Source organism: Podarcis melisellensis (genome assembly GCF_964234715.1).
Source record: "Podarcis melisellensis genome assembly, chromosome: 6".
NCBI lineage: Eukaryota > Metazoa > Chordata > Lepidosauria > Squamata > Lacertidae > Podarcis > Podarcis melisellensis.
In genome coordinates, this window is record NC_138538.1 from 2930459 (window position 1) to 2944378 (window position 13920).

A 13920-nucleotide genomic window follows, 5' to 3' on the forward strand; every position below is an offset into this window, starting at 1 on the left:
GGAGTAAGGGGTCCAAGGATCAAGGAGCAGGGAGTCATGAAGTCAGGAGTCCAAGGATCAAGAAGCAAGAGGTCACAAAGTCAAGGGTCCGAGGATCAAGAAGCCAGGAGTCACGAAGTCAGGGGTCAGAGGATCAAGAAGCCAGGAGTCACGAAGTCAGGGGTCAGAGGATCAAGAAGCCAGGAGTCACGAAGTCAGGGGTCCGAGGATCAGGAAGCCAGGAGTCACGAAGTCAGGGGTCCGAGGATCGAGAAGCAAGGAGTCACGAAGTCAGGGTCCAAGGATCGAGAAGCCAGGAGTCACAAAGTCAGGGGTCCGAGGATCAAGAAGCCAGGAGTCACAAAGTCAGGGGTCCGAGGATCAGGAAGCAGGGAGTCAAGAAGCTGAGGTTCAAGGATCAGGAAGCATGTTGCTGTGGCAAAGAAATGCTGACCTTATATCCCTTCCCGGCTCTTGCCACCAGGTGCTGTGAGTTACCAAGTGGCCTCACCTGTGCGGCCGCTCCTTGCCTCTCCAGAACAAACTTAGGAAGGCCCCAATCCTGCGAAGCCCTACTGGTCACAGAGCCTGGCTCCTGCACGCAAACCTGACAACTACAGAACTTGCTGCCACAGGAGGCAGGGATGGCCAGCACCTTTAAACGAGGATGAGACAAATTCATTGAGAAGAGGGCTATCAATGGCTACTAGGCTTCCAAATCCCAGTTCCGACCACAGGAGGGGAGAGATCCAAGTACTACCTGTGCGTTTGTCGCAAGCATTGGTTGGCCACTGTGAGAAAAGGATGCTATATTAGGCATTTTAGGTCAAGACATACCAAAATAAATGAGGGCTTTATTTATGTATGCCACTACAGCAGCAAGAATGTTGACTGCACAAAATTGGAAGACTGGAGAAATACCAACTAAAGAACAATGGCAAGAGAAGTTGATGAACTATGCAGAACCGGCAAAAATGACAGAAAGACTAAGAGAAAAAGACAACAGAGACTTTGAAAAAGAGTGGGAACCATTCATATTATATTTGCGGAACAAAGGAAGGCAATAGACTTGATGGCAGGATTTAAATAAACATCCAAATTATTAGCATCAGAAAATGTTTAGAAGATAGTGAAATAAGAAGATGTAGTTAATTTTATTTTTAGGTTTATAGGTTTGCTGTTATGCTATTAATAACCTTTTCTGTTGAGAGATAGCAAAGCGGATGAAAATAGAAACAAACGAGAAACGCAAGTTGGGGGAAGTCTTGGAGGGGAGGGAGGGAGGAATATATAGTAAACGTTAAGAATTTGAGATGTATGTAATGAATGAAAATGAAAAATGAATCATTATTTTTTTAAAAGAGAGAGAGAGAGAGAGAGAGAGAGAGAGAGAGAGAGAGAGAGAGAGAGAGAAAAGGATGCTAGACTAGATCAGCTCCCCTTGGCCTGATCCTGGTCTCTTTTTCAGGTCACACTCACCTGGGCACAGAAGTCTATCAATACAGGGAGCTGCTGTTTGTGACCCTCGTCACTCTTCAGGAAATCCAGCAAACTACCTGCGGAGAGGAAAGAAACTCATCAGGGCACAGTCCATTGTGTTCTTCAGAAGGGGCCAGATCTTCCATTAGGAAGGGACCCGTTGCTCAGTGGCGCAGCACATACTTTGTTCCCAGGCTCACATAGACATGGGCTGTCTGGATGCTCAGAGACACGGGCTTACCCTACCCTGTCTCCCAATAATCAGCCTTTCCCAGGGGCTGATGGGAGTTGTAGTCCAAAACGGCTGGAGGGCACCAGGTTGAGAAAGGCTGCCCTATATCATAATTAGCACCAAAGAGTTTTGCAGGGACATCTGGTAAGGTGGCCTCTCAGTTATGCAGCCGAGTCTTCTGCGTCTGGACTCCGGAGTAATCTCTGTTCCAGAGGGGCTTACTCCCACTTTAGAGTTAAAGGCACTTTCATAATAAAGGTAAAGGTAAAGGGACCCTTGACCATTAGGTCCAGTCATGGCCGACTCTGGGGTTACAGCGCTCATCTCGCTTTACTTGTCGAGGGAGCCGGCGTACAGCTTCTGGGTCATGTGGCCAGCATGACTAAGCCGCTTCTGGCGAACCAGAGCAGCGCACGGAAACGCCGTTTACCTTCCCACTGGAGTGGGACCTATTTATCTACTTGCACTTTGATGTGCTTTTGAACTGCTAGGTTGGCAGGAGCAGGGACCGAGCAACGGGAGCTCACCCCGTCATTGCGGGGATTCGAACGGCCGGCCTTCTGATCGGCAAATCCTAGGCCCTGTGGTTTAACCCGCAGCACCATCTGACTTCAAATATCTTAAGGACTGTTGCATGAAAGATGGAGAAACTCATTTTCTGCTGCCCTAGAGGGCAGGACCTGAACCAATGCATTCAAGTTACAAGTAAGGAGATTCTGGCTAAGTATCAGGAAGGACTTTCTGATGGCAAGAGCCGTCAGACAGCAGAAGAGACTCCCTCGGAAGGCGGCGGACTCTCCTTCCTTCAAGGTTTCTAAGCAGAGGTTGGGTGCCACCTGTCAGAGATGCTTTAGGTGAGATTCCTGCATTGCAGGGGTCGGACTAGATGACACTCGGGGTCCCTTTCAACTCTGCAATTCTATTATTATCTTCTTCCTCCTCGTTCCCATGCTGCATCTGGCCTCCCCACCCAGCTATCTCTTCCTCCCAGCTGCATGCCGCATCCTGCGCAACCTCCGTGGCATGTGGCACTCATGTGCTAGGAGCTGACGGCGCCTCTGCAGAATGCTGCTAAATTGTACCAGCCCTGTAGATGCTGGGAGACAGTGAGGAAGGCTGCCTGCTGCCAAAAACAAGGCAATAACCCCGATTCTTAAGGAACTCGGGTTTCAATAAAAGGCGAAAGATTTATACGATCTGAAGAGAAACCGGAGTATGTGGTGGGAATGTAGAGACATTAAAAATTTCTGGGAAATGATATATAATGAGTTGAAGAAAATCTTCAAATGAAAATTTGTAAAAAAAACAACCAGAAGCATTTTTGTTAGGGATCGTAGGAAAAGACCTGCCAAGGAAAATAAAGAATTTATTTATGTATGCGACAACGGCGGCAAGAGTCTTAATAGCACATGTATGGAAGAATGAGGAAACCCTGACAAAAGAACAGTGGCAAGAGAAATTGATGGATCATTCAGAACTGGCGAAATTGACATACAAACTGTGAGACAAGAACAACTGTGACTTTAAAGAAGAATGGGAACCTTTTACAAATTACTTAAAAAGACAACAAAATGAACTGGACTCCTTGGCAGGTTCTGAATAAGCATACACAAATTTAGTGAGGGTCAACATAGTAGATAGATAATATAAGGATGTACAGTGGAACCTTGGGTTAAGTACTTAATTCGTTCCAGAGGTCCGTTCTTAACCCGTATCTGTTCTTAACCTGAAGCACCACTTTAGCTAATGGGGCCTCCCGCTGTCACCGCACCAGCGGAGCACGATTTCTGTTCTCATCCTGAAGCAAAGTTCTTAACCCGAGGTACTATTTCTGGGTTAGTGGAGTCTGTAACCTGAAGCATATGTAACCTGAGGTACCAGTGTATACAATTTTATAATACGCAGAAGTTAAAATTGGTTGAGAAATCAGAGAGAGGCGCTGAGGGAAGTCCTAGGGGGGAGGGAGGTTTTGTTGGGGAGGGGGGAAAAGGGGGGAAATATTGAAAAATAATTTATTTGAATAATTTGTTATGTGAAAACTGTCAATAAAAAAAACCTTATATAAAAAAAGGAACTCGTGTTTCAAAATGTTTCCAGTTTCTAGCCTTCTTGATTGTGATGAGAAGGCTGAAAACAGATAGAGAAGGATGAGTGAAAAAGGTATTGTTGGGCACGTGCCTTTTGCAAAAACCTCCTTTTGGGGATAGAGCCTTGGGGATGGAACAAGCTTCACCAACCGGGCACCCTCCAGATGTGCCGGCTGAGTCTGTAGCCCCAAACATCTGGAGAGCACCAGGTTGACAAAGGCTGCTGCAGAACCTTCCACTCCTTGGAGGGTGGATGGCGGCTAACAGATTGAGGTTGAATCCTGGCAAGACAGAAGTACTGTTTTGGGGGGACGGGGGGCAGGCAGGTGTGGAGGACTCCCTGATCCTGAATGGGGTAGCTGTGCCCCTGAAGGACCAGGTGCGCAGCCTGGGAGTCATTCTGGACTCACAACTGTCCATGGAGACGCAGGTCAATTCTGTGTCCAGGGCAGCTGTCTAGCAGCTCCATCTGGTACGCAGGCTGAGACCCTAACTGCCCGCAGACTGTCTCACCAGAGTGGTGCATGCTCTGGGTATCTCCAGGTTGGACTACTGCAATGCTACCTTTGAAGGTGACCCGGAAACTACAACTAAGAATGCGGCAGCCAGACTGGTGACTGGGAGTGGCCGCCGAGACCACATAACACTGGTCTTGAAAGATCTACACTGGCTCCCAGTACATTTCTAAGCACAATTCAAAGTGTTGGTGCTGACCTTTAAAGCCCCAAACGGCCTCGACCCAGTAGACCTGAAGGAGCATCTCCACCCCCATCGTTCAGCCCAGACACTGGGGTGCTGAGGGCCTTCTGGTGGTTCCCTCAATGCAAAAATCGAAGTTAAAGGGAACCAGGCAGAGGGCCTTCTCGGGAGTGGCACCCACCTTGTGGAACACTCTTCAATCAGATGTCAAAGAGAACAACAACTACCAGACTTTTAGAAGACATCTGAAGGCAGCCCTGTTTAGGGAAGCTTTTAATGTTTAACAGACCACTGTATTTTAATACTTTGTTGGAAGCCTCCCAGGGTGGCTGGGGAGGCCCAGCCAGATGGGCAGGGTATAAATAATAATAATAATAATAATAATAATAATAATAATAATAATTTCTGCGTCTCACCTTTCTCCATGTATTCCGTGATGATGTAAATGGGCTCCTCCTTGGTCACGACGGCATGCAGCTTGACCAGCTTGTCGTGCTGCAGGGTCTTCATGATGTTGGCCTCTTCCAGGAAGGCTTCCACAGACATGCTCCCTGGCTTCATGGTTTTGACGGCCACTTTTGTGTGCATGTTGTAGGTGGCTGGAGAGGAGAGAAGGGGCTGTTTCAGAGTGGCAGAATCACAGAGCATCGCCCATTCCTACTCCCTGAAATGCAGAAATCCTTTTGCCCAACATGGGTCTCAAACTCATGAGCCTGAGGTCAAGGGTCCAATGCTTTACCAAGTGAGCTATCCAGCATGGGAAACGGAGCTTTCCATCATCATACCCAGGGAGACCATATGAGACCCAAAACACTATGCTAACTCATGCCCAGGGATGTTGTGCAGTCTTTGATTTCCAGGCAAGCATGGGGTGCAGTGTAAAAGCAGAGTGTGGAATGGGCTACGGAATTCTTCAGCGTTAGCTAAGAACAGTTTCTAGACTAAAACAACAGGCCCCCAAAGCCTACGGGCGTTATTTGGCAAGACCCAATGTCAGAAGCACCCTGCATCTAGAAAGCTAGCACATCAGGCAGCACGGTTCCAGACTCCTGGGGTTTCTTCATGAACATGTGAAGAAACTACAATTAATCCAGAATGTGGCAGCTAGACTGGTGATTGGGAGCGGCCGCCGAGGCCATATAACCCGAGCACAATTCAAAGTGTTGGTGATGACCTTTAAAGCCCTAAATGGCCTCGGTCCAGTATACTTGAAGGAGCGTCTCCACCCCCATCGTTCTGCCTGGACACTGAGGTCCAGCGCCGAGGGCCTTCTGGCGGTTCCCTCCCTGTGAGAAGCAAAGCTACAGGGAAGCAGGCAGAGGGCCTTCTCGGTGGTGGCACCCTCCCTGTGGAACGCCCTCCCACCAGATGTCAAAGAGAAAAACAACTACCAAACTTTTAGAAGATATCTGAAGGCAGCCCTGTTTAGGGAAGCTTTTAATGTTTAATAGGTTATTGTATTTTAGTGTTTTGTTGGAAGCCGCCCAGAGGGGCTGGGGAAACCAGCATGGACCCTCCAGGTTCAGAGGCAGTATAACTCTGCATCCCAGAAGCCCATCTGGCTGGCCATCACAGGGAACTAACACAGAGGACTAGGGGCACCCTCAGCCTCATCATCTGACAGTCCACTTCCGATATTCTTACCCATCCAGACTTCTCCGAATTGCCCAGCTCCCAGTTTCTTCTCCAGCTTCAGAGAGCTGCGGGGGATTTCCCAGGCATCTTTCTCCCAGGGCTGCTGAGGTTTCGGAGCGATACAAGGGTAAGTTAGCTTTTGGCACAGACCATCAGCTTGCCCTGGAAAAGAACACCAGGTTATTCTACCCTGCAGGATTCCAAGGCAAGGCTTCAGGCTGGCGCTTTTGGAAACAAGGCCCCGAACGGACCACAAATTTTGTTACGCTGAGAAGAGCTGCACTTGTGCCACCATGGAGAAGCCTTTGTATGAACCCACCGCAGATACGTGAGAGAGTGGCGTGGAGTAGTGGTTAGAGTTCTGGACTAGAGACCTTGGAGACAACCAGGGTTCAAATCCCCCCTTGGCTGTAAAACGCACTGGGTGACCGTGAGCCAGTCACAATGACATTGAGGTGTTCCAGGGACCACCCAGTACAGGCTCACCCTTATAATGGCTGACCAGCTCCTGCAGGCTGCTGAAGGTGTTCCGAGCAGAAATGTAGAAGCCACCGCTGTCCAGTGTCCGAATCTTGTAATGCTTCACTGTCTCCATTTTCTTCTGGTTGTCGAAATCTCGCACAGACAAGGAGTAAGAACCTGGGCCAAGAGGGAGGAATGCAAACTGAGAAAGGAGGTTCACGCGACCATTTCACCAGTTCTCCCATACCTGCTCTTTGGGTTTTGGATCTTGTCCCTTATAAACGGGAGGAAGGGAGTGTTTCTAAGGAGCCAGCTTCAACAAGAAACAAATAAAACTACTGATGGTATCTGCCATATGGACATTGCCTCAGGCTGGGCGCAATGACCTGGTTTGCATGTAACACTACACCATGGTTTGTGTAAGGCAGCCTTCCTCAACCTGGTATGCCTTCTTGAAGTTTTGGACTACAGTGGTACCTCGCAAGACAAATGCCTCGCAAGACGAAAAACGCGCAAGACGAAAGAGTTTTCCGTTTTTAGAGTCGTTCTGCAAGACGAATTTCCCTATGGGCTTGCTTCGCAAGACGAAATGTCTTGCGAGTTCTTGCGAGTATGTTTCTTTTTTCTTAAAGCCGCTAAGCCGTTAATAGCTGCTAAGCCCCTAAGCCGCTAAGCCGTTAATAGCCACTAAGCCGCTAAGCCGTTAATAGCCGCTAAGCCGCTAATAGCCGTGCTTCGCAAGACGAAGAAACCGCAAGACAAAGAGACTCGCGGAACTGACCCCTGCCCTATGATTGCCTTGACTCACCCAGGGGTCGGGGAAGATTGCAAGTGGCCGTTTGGGTTCTCCTGTGGTCCTTGCGGAAGAAGACCCTGCTCAAGCAAGAGATACAGGTGGCAGGGCAGGACCTGTCCTCCACAGGCGCCAGGCAGCAACCTGGCCATCTAACTTCCCTGCCGCTTTCAGCACCTCCTCCTCCTCCTGCAAATCACACACAGGGAAAAGCTTGCAGAAAGCAGAGGTGGGTCAACCTGTCCTGTAGCAGCAGCAGGAGGAAGAACTGGAAAGTGCCACTGGATCGCCAGCACTTCCTCCCCAATCAGCGGCGTAGCGTGGGTTGTCAGCACCCGGGGCAAGGCAAGTAATTTGCGCCCCTAACCCCTAACCTGCCGCTGCTGCCAGCTTGCTGCTGCCTGGGCTGCTGCCAGGGGGCTCTGCTACAGCCTGCGCCCGAGGCTCTTCAGAGACTCCGGAGGCGGCGAGCACGCCCCCCCCAGATGTTGCGCCCAGTGCGGCCGGCGCCCCCTGCACCCCCCACGCTACGCCACTGTCCCCAATCCAATCTCAGCCCCCTGCACTGGAGAGGCTCACACAACAAGTGGGGCCTGCCCAAGCCCTCCACTCTGGGACTGCCCCACAGGAAGAGAGAGGAAAGGAAGATGGTATATCAGGATGGTGGCAGAGGCGTTGCAAGGTACTGTATTTTTCGCTCTATAGGATTCACCGGACCATAGGAGGGGTAGAACGGGGGGGGGGGAATTCTCCCCTTCTCTGCTCAGCGAAGCGGCAGGAGAGACGGAGCCCCTTCCATTTCTCCTCCCGCTTCGCTGAAGGGGCGCTGCGCAGAGAGGGAAAACTGTGCAGCACCTCTCCAGCGAAGCCTGGAGAGCGAGAGGGATCGGTGTGCACCAACCCCTCTCGCTCTCTAGGCTTCAGGCAGCTATCCGCAAGCCTTTGGAGCTCAGTGGGAGTTCCCTGCGCTCCGGGGGCTTCAGGCGGCTTCAGCGAAAGCAACACGAAGTCTCCGGAGCACGGAGGCTTTATTATTTTTAAATAATTTTTAATTATTTTGTGCTTCAGAGGCTTCTGTGCTTCGGAGGCTTCGTGTTGCTATCGCTGAAGCCAAGGAGCCTGCATTTGCTCCATACGATGCACACACACATTTCCCCTTCATTTTTGGAGGGGAAAAAGTGTGTCCTATAGAGTGAAAAATACGGTAGGTTGTGGTCCGGCCTGAGTGCCACCTCTGGAGGGGGGGTGACAAAATGCTGTGTGGCACTCAACGTCTGTGAGAGACGCTTTGGTTTTGGCACGCAGGCTGTAGGGCAGACGGCAGACTCCTTGCTGCAAGGTGTGCGATCTCCCCCCCAAAAAAGCTCCACAACTTTGGCTTGCCCCAAAGAAAATGAAATACAGTGGTACCTCTGGTTGTGAATGGGATCCATTCCAGAGGCCCATTTGCAATCTGAAAAGAACGCAACCTGTGTCTGCGCATCTGGGCATGCGCGGGTCACGATTCGTTGCTTCTGTGCATGCGCGTGATATCATTTTGCGCATCTGCACATGCGCGAGCAATGAAACCCGGAAGTAACCCGTTATGGTACTTACGGGTCGCCGGGGGACGCAACCTGAAAATGCTCGACCTGAAGCCAACGTAACATGTGGTATGACTGTAAAGTCAAACCATTTTTGCAGGCAAAAATAAATAAATTTCAATGTGGGGGTGGGGAAATTTTCTGCCCTGGGTACCACCTGACCTTGCTACGCCACTGGACGGTGGAAGAGGAAAGCAAACTGAGCAAGGGCAACATTTGCTCTGCCCCACTTATGGGTTTCCCAGAGGCATCCAGCAGGCTCCTTCTATGCGCGAGCAGCTCCTCTCTGAACAACAGGGCATCTGTTCTCCAGCAAGTCCAGCTGTTTGTGGGGAAGAGCTGATCTGGCCCATGCACACAGGAACCAGCACAACTTACCCTTGGTTGTCTCGCTGTCTCGGATCATGAAGGAGCCTATCACGTTCCCAGGGCTCAGCAGCTGCCGCTCAGCGTCCTTCCTGCTGACGCCTCTGAAAAACCACCTGGGGGGGGGGCAAAAGTCACAAAACAGGAGGGTGAGCAAGCCAGATCTGGCTTTGCATGCGCTGTGCACCTTCCCAAGCAGGCATATCGGTCCATTTCAGTTTCTCATTTTCCCAAACTTTAGTTCGCTTCTCCACATTTCCACATCAGTTTGAAATTCTGTATTATTATTATTATTATTATTATTTAAATAATTTTTAATTATTTTCCTTATACATACCCTTGCAATACAATACATTAAATCACATAAATACCTCTAGCTCTGCCGAGCTTGCAACCCTCCCTCTCCTCAGCAGGAATCCCTTATTTTCTTATATCGCGTACAGTCATACCTCGAGTTGAATGCGTTTCGGGTTGAGCGCGTTTGAGTTGCGCTCCGCGGTAACCCGGAAGTAACGGAGTGCATTACTTCCGGGTTTCACAGCCCATGTACGTGCAGACGCTCAAAATGACGTCACGCGCATGTGCGGTAGCGGCGAAACGCTACCCGTGCACACGCAGACGCACCGTCGCGTCTTGCATTCCATTTGGGATGTAAACGGGGCTCCAGAACGGATCCCGTTCGCATCCCGAGGTACCACTGTATTCTACTTTTTAACCTTATATCTGTCATACATTGTAAGAGCTATTTCAGTCCTGCCAGTCTTTTTAAAGTTTTACAATTATATACACCATAAATTTACTCCAACTTTCTTGAAACCTCTGATCGTCCTGATCCCGAATTCTTCCCGTCAGTTTGGCTAGCTCCGCATAACTCATCAATTTTGTCTGCCACTCTGCAATAGTAGGAATTTCTTGCAGTTTCCAGTTCTGGGCAAGCATGTTTCTTGCCGCTGCTGTGGCGTACATAAAGAGACTTTAGTCCGCTTTCTTAATTTCTTATTTATTTTTTAAAGTCCTTGTGAAAATCCATCAACGCTGGGGTTGATACTAGGGGATTCTACTCTAGTGGAAGCTGGCAGGGCTAGGTGGAGAGGGTCATTTGCCCCTGTTCACTATCCCAACTCCCCAGCACAAACGGCACTTTAATTGCAGTCCTAGATAAGCGCCGTGCAGAGAAGACCCCCTTCGCCACCCCCCAGCCACAGAGCAGACTCACTCCTCCGTCTCCAGGGAGTTGACTCTGGCGACATAGTTGCTGGGGATATAACCCTCTTGGCCTGTCGAGATGGCTTTGGCTCTCCACCACTCGCCCGAGCTGCAGAGAGAAAGAAAGAGAGAGAGAGAAAGAGGGGAAAGAGGTTGAGAATATCAGTCTTCTGTCACTGAGGAGTAGCAAGCACACGCTCCAAATGGCAAGTTCAAAAACAGGTGCCCAGAAATGCATTCCCAGCAGCGACACCCCTGCAATGCAGGCCACTTGCTGCTGAGGTTTGCCAAAGGCCAAAACGTATTCAAGGCATGATATAAGATGCTGTGCTTGGGTAGATGCTAAAATGCATCTTAAAGGGTGTGTGGCAAGGGTTCAAGGGCTATGAGCCACAGACTTTCCCAGGGTCCACTAACATGTGTCTATGTAGTTGTCTGAATGGGCCTCAAAGGTCTATGGCTGCATTCAATTCAAAGTGTTGGTGCTGACCTTTAAAGCCCTAAACGGCCTCAGCCCAGTATACCCGAAGGAGCGTCTCCACCCCCATCGTTCTACCCGGACACTGAGGTCCAGCTCTGAGGGCCTTCTGGCAGTTCCCTCACTGCGAGAAGGCAGGTTACAGGGAACCAGGCAGAGGGCCTTCTCGGTGGTGGCACCTGCCCTGTGGAACGCCCTCCCACCTGATGTCAAAGAGAACAACAACTACCAGACTTTTAGAAGACATCTGAAGGCAGCCCTGTTTAGGGAAGCTTTTAATGTTAGATGCATTACTGTATTTTAATATTTTGTTGGAAGCCGCCCAGAGTGGCTGGAGAAGCCCAGCCTGATGGGCGGGGTATAAATAATAATAATAAATTATTATTATTATTATTATTATTATTATTATTATTATTATTATTATTATTTAAAGCACATGGCTCCCCCCAACAAAACCTGAGAACTGCAGTTTGTTAAGGGTGCTGGGAATTCCAGGATTCTCTGGGGGCAAGACTACCTATGCTATGGATTTAAACACGTTTTATAATCCTTCCTTGTCCCCAGGGGAAATACCTCTGCTACGTAAGCTTAGGATCTGTCAGATGGGAGCTGGAAACAGACATCTCAGTACCATAAACAAACTACAATACCCTGGAAGGAAGCATCAGCAAGTAAAGAGCTATACAACCGAAGTTGCTTCATAGTGTAGAGATATGAATGCCTCTACATGCTTTCTGCATAAAGGTAAAGGGGCCCCTGACCATTAGGTCCAGTCGTGGCCGATTCTGGGGTTGCGGCGCTCATCTCGCTTTACTGGTCGAGGGAGCCGGCGTACAGCTTCCGGGTCATGTGGCCAGCAGGACTAAGCCGCTTCTGGTGAACCAGAGCAGCGCACGGAAACGCCGTTTACCTTCCCGCTGGAGCGGTACCTATTTATCTACTTGCACTTTGTGCTTTTGAACTGCTAGGTGGGCAGGAGCAGGGACTGAGCAACGGGAGCTCACCCCGTCGCAGGGATTTGAACCGCCGATCTTCTGATTGGCAAGCCCTAGGCTCTGTGGTTTAACCCACAGCGCCACCCGCTTCCTTTCCCCTTTTCTTGCGAGGAATCCTTTTTGGAATAAGGGAATTTCCCTTAAAAAAAGGAAAACGTTGACAGCTATGGCTTTCTGTGTCTTAGACTTGTAGCATGGAAGTGATGAATGGTCTGTTTAAATTTGAAGGTTCATTATGGTTCCACAAGATGTGTATTTCTTTAAAGGCCAGAGCAAATAACGTGACCTAGTTTTACAGCCGTGAAGCAGTATAGCAGGTGCTGTTAAGTTGTAGTAATTAAGCTGTTGGGTATGGTATATAAAGAGCAGCATGTAGCTCTCTCAGTACCCTGGTGGATGGGTCGTGCTTATTGATATATTGTAATTTAGTGTAAAAGGAGTTTTCGTTTTTGTTGCTAAAAGCTAGCAAAAGTTATTTTGCGTTTCTTGAATGTGTGGTCTCCCCAGCACGCCTTCTGCGGCGCAACTAATCTGCAAATAGCCAACAGGAAGTATACTGTATTATATATGAAACCTATTTTTATGCTTTTTAGCAAGAACGTAAACGAGCCAATAGATAACACTTACCACTTACTGTGCGAGGGGCTGTGGATTTGCCCCACCAAACTGAAAGCGGGCAAAAAAACCACCCCTGCAGAGCAGCCCTAACACTTATGAGGATCCAGTGTAGACAGGATATAACAAATTGGGTCAACCAGATTCCCAAAGAAAGCAGATCAGGGCCCCCCACCACTTACTCCCAGATTAGACCCCCCCACCTTCGCTCAATAAACAGCTGCACTAGAGGGGGTCTTGTACTTACTTTTCTAGGACTTTGAGACGGTCACCCTTCTGGAAGTTCAGATCTTCCTTGTGGATGGCTTCATAGTCGTAAAGAGCCAGAACGATAAACTCCTCTGTTCCTGCGAGAAGAGCAAGGGTTGTATTCACACAAACACTGTGTTTACTCTGGACGCAGGGACAATCCTCACTTCGCCGGCAGCTAAATTATTGCCAAGTTATTGTTGCTGAATTTCCGCATTGATAATTTTATTGTTCTATATTTGTTTATTGGTTTGTTTGTTTTTTGTAAACCAATGCGCTCTACGTGGGGATACCTTTGCAGGTGACCCGGAAACTGCAATTAATCCAGAATGCGGCAGCTAGACTGGTGACTGGGAGCGGCCACCGGGACCACATAACACTGGTCCTGAGAGATCTGCGTTGGCTCCCAGTACGTTTCCGAGCACAATTCAAAGTGTTGGCATGGACCTTTAAAGCCCCAAACGGCCTCGGTCCAGTATATCTGAAGGAGCGTCTCCACCCCCATCATTCAGCCCGGACACCAGGGTCCATCTCTGGGGGCCTTCTGACAGTTCCCTCACTGGGAGAAGCCAAGGCAGAGGGCCTTCTCAGTAGTGGCGCCCGCCCTGTGGAACGCCCTCCCACCAGATGTGAAGGAAATAAGCAGCTATCTTATCTTTAAAAGACATCTAAAGGCAGCCCTGTTTAGGGAAGTTTTTAATATTTAATGCTGTATTGTTTTTAACACTCGTTTGGGAGCCGCCCGGAGTGGCCGGGGAAACTCAGCCAGATGGGCGGGGTGTAAATAAATTGTTGTTGTTGTTTTTGCAATCGGTATATAAACGTTATGAAATAAAACAAATAAAACCTGCTGGTTGACAGGCAGGTATGGATGTGGAGCAAGGGACGCGGGTGGCGCTGTGGGTTAAACCACAGAACCTAGGACTTGACGATCAGAAGGTCGGCGGTTCGAATCCCCGTGACGGGGTGAGCTCCCGTTGCTCGGTCACTGCTCCTGCCCACCTAGCAGTTCAAAAGCACGTCAAAGTGCAAGTAGATAAATAGGTACCGCTCCAGTGGCAA

At 49.3% G+C, this 13920-nt stretch overlaps 1 protein-coding gene across 3 annotated transcripts in view; it reads right to left on the bottom strand.

The window, feature by feature from the left end:
* The window catches only part of HCK (HCK proto-oncogene, Src family tyrosine kinase), a 34094-nt gene that overhangs the window by 7519 nt on the left and 12655 nt on the right, over positions 1–13920 (bottom strand). For all 3 annotated transcript variants that reach the window (XM_081917000.1, XM_081916999.1, XM_081916998.1), the window contains exons 4-10: positions 12857–12956; positions 10532–10630; positions 9328–9431; positions 6598–6750; positions 6121–6273; positions 4893–5075; positions 1459–1535 (exon numbers count right to left, since the gene is read on the bottom strand). In XM_081917000.1, the coding sequence (XP_081773126.1) occupies positions 1459–1535; positions 4893–5075; positions 6121–6273; positions 6598–6750; positions 9328–9431; positions 10532–10630; positions 12857–12956 (869 nt within the window). The remainder of the gene's footprint in view (positions 1–1458; positions 1536–4892; positions 5076–6120; positions 6274–6597; positions 6751–9327; positions 9432–10531; positions 10631–12856; positions 12957–13920) is intronic.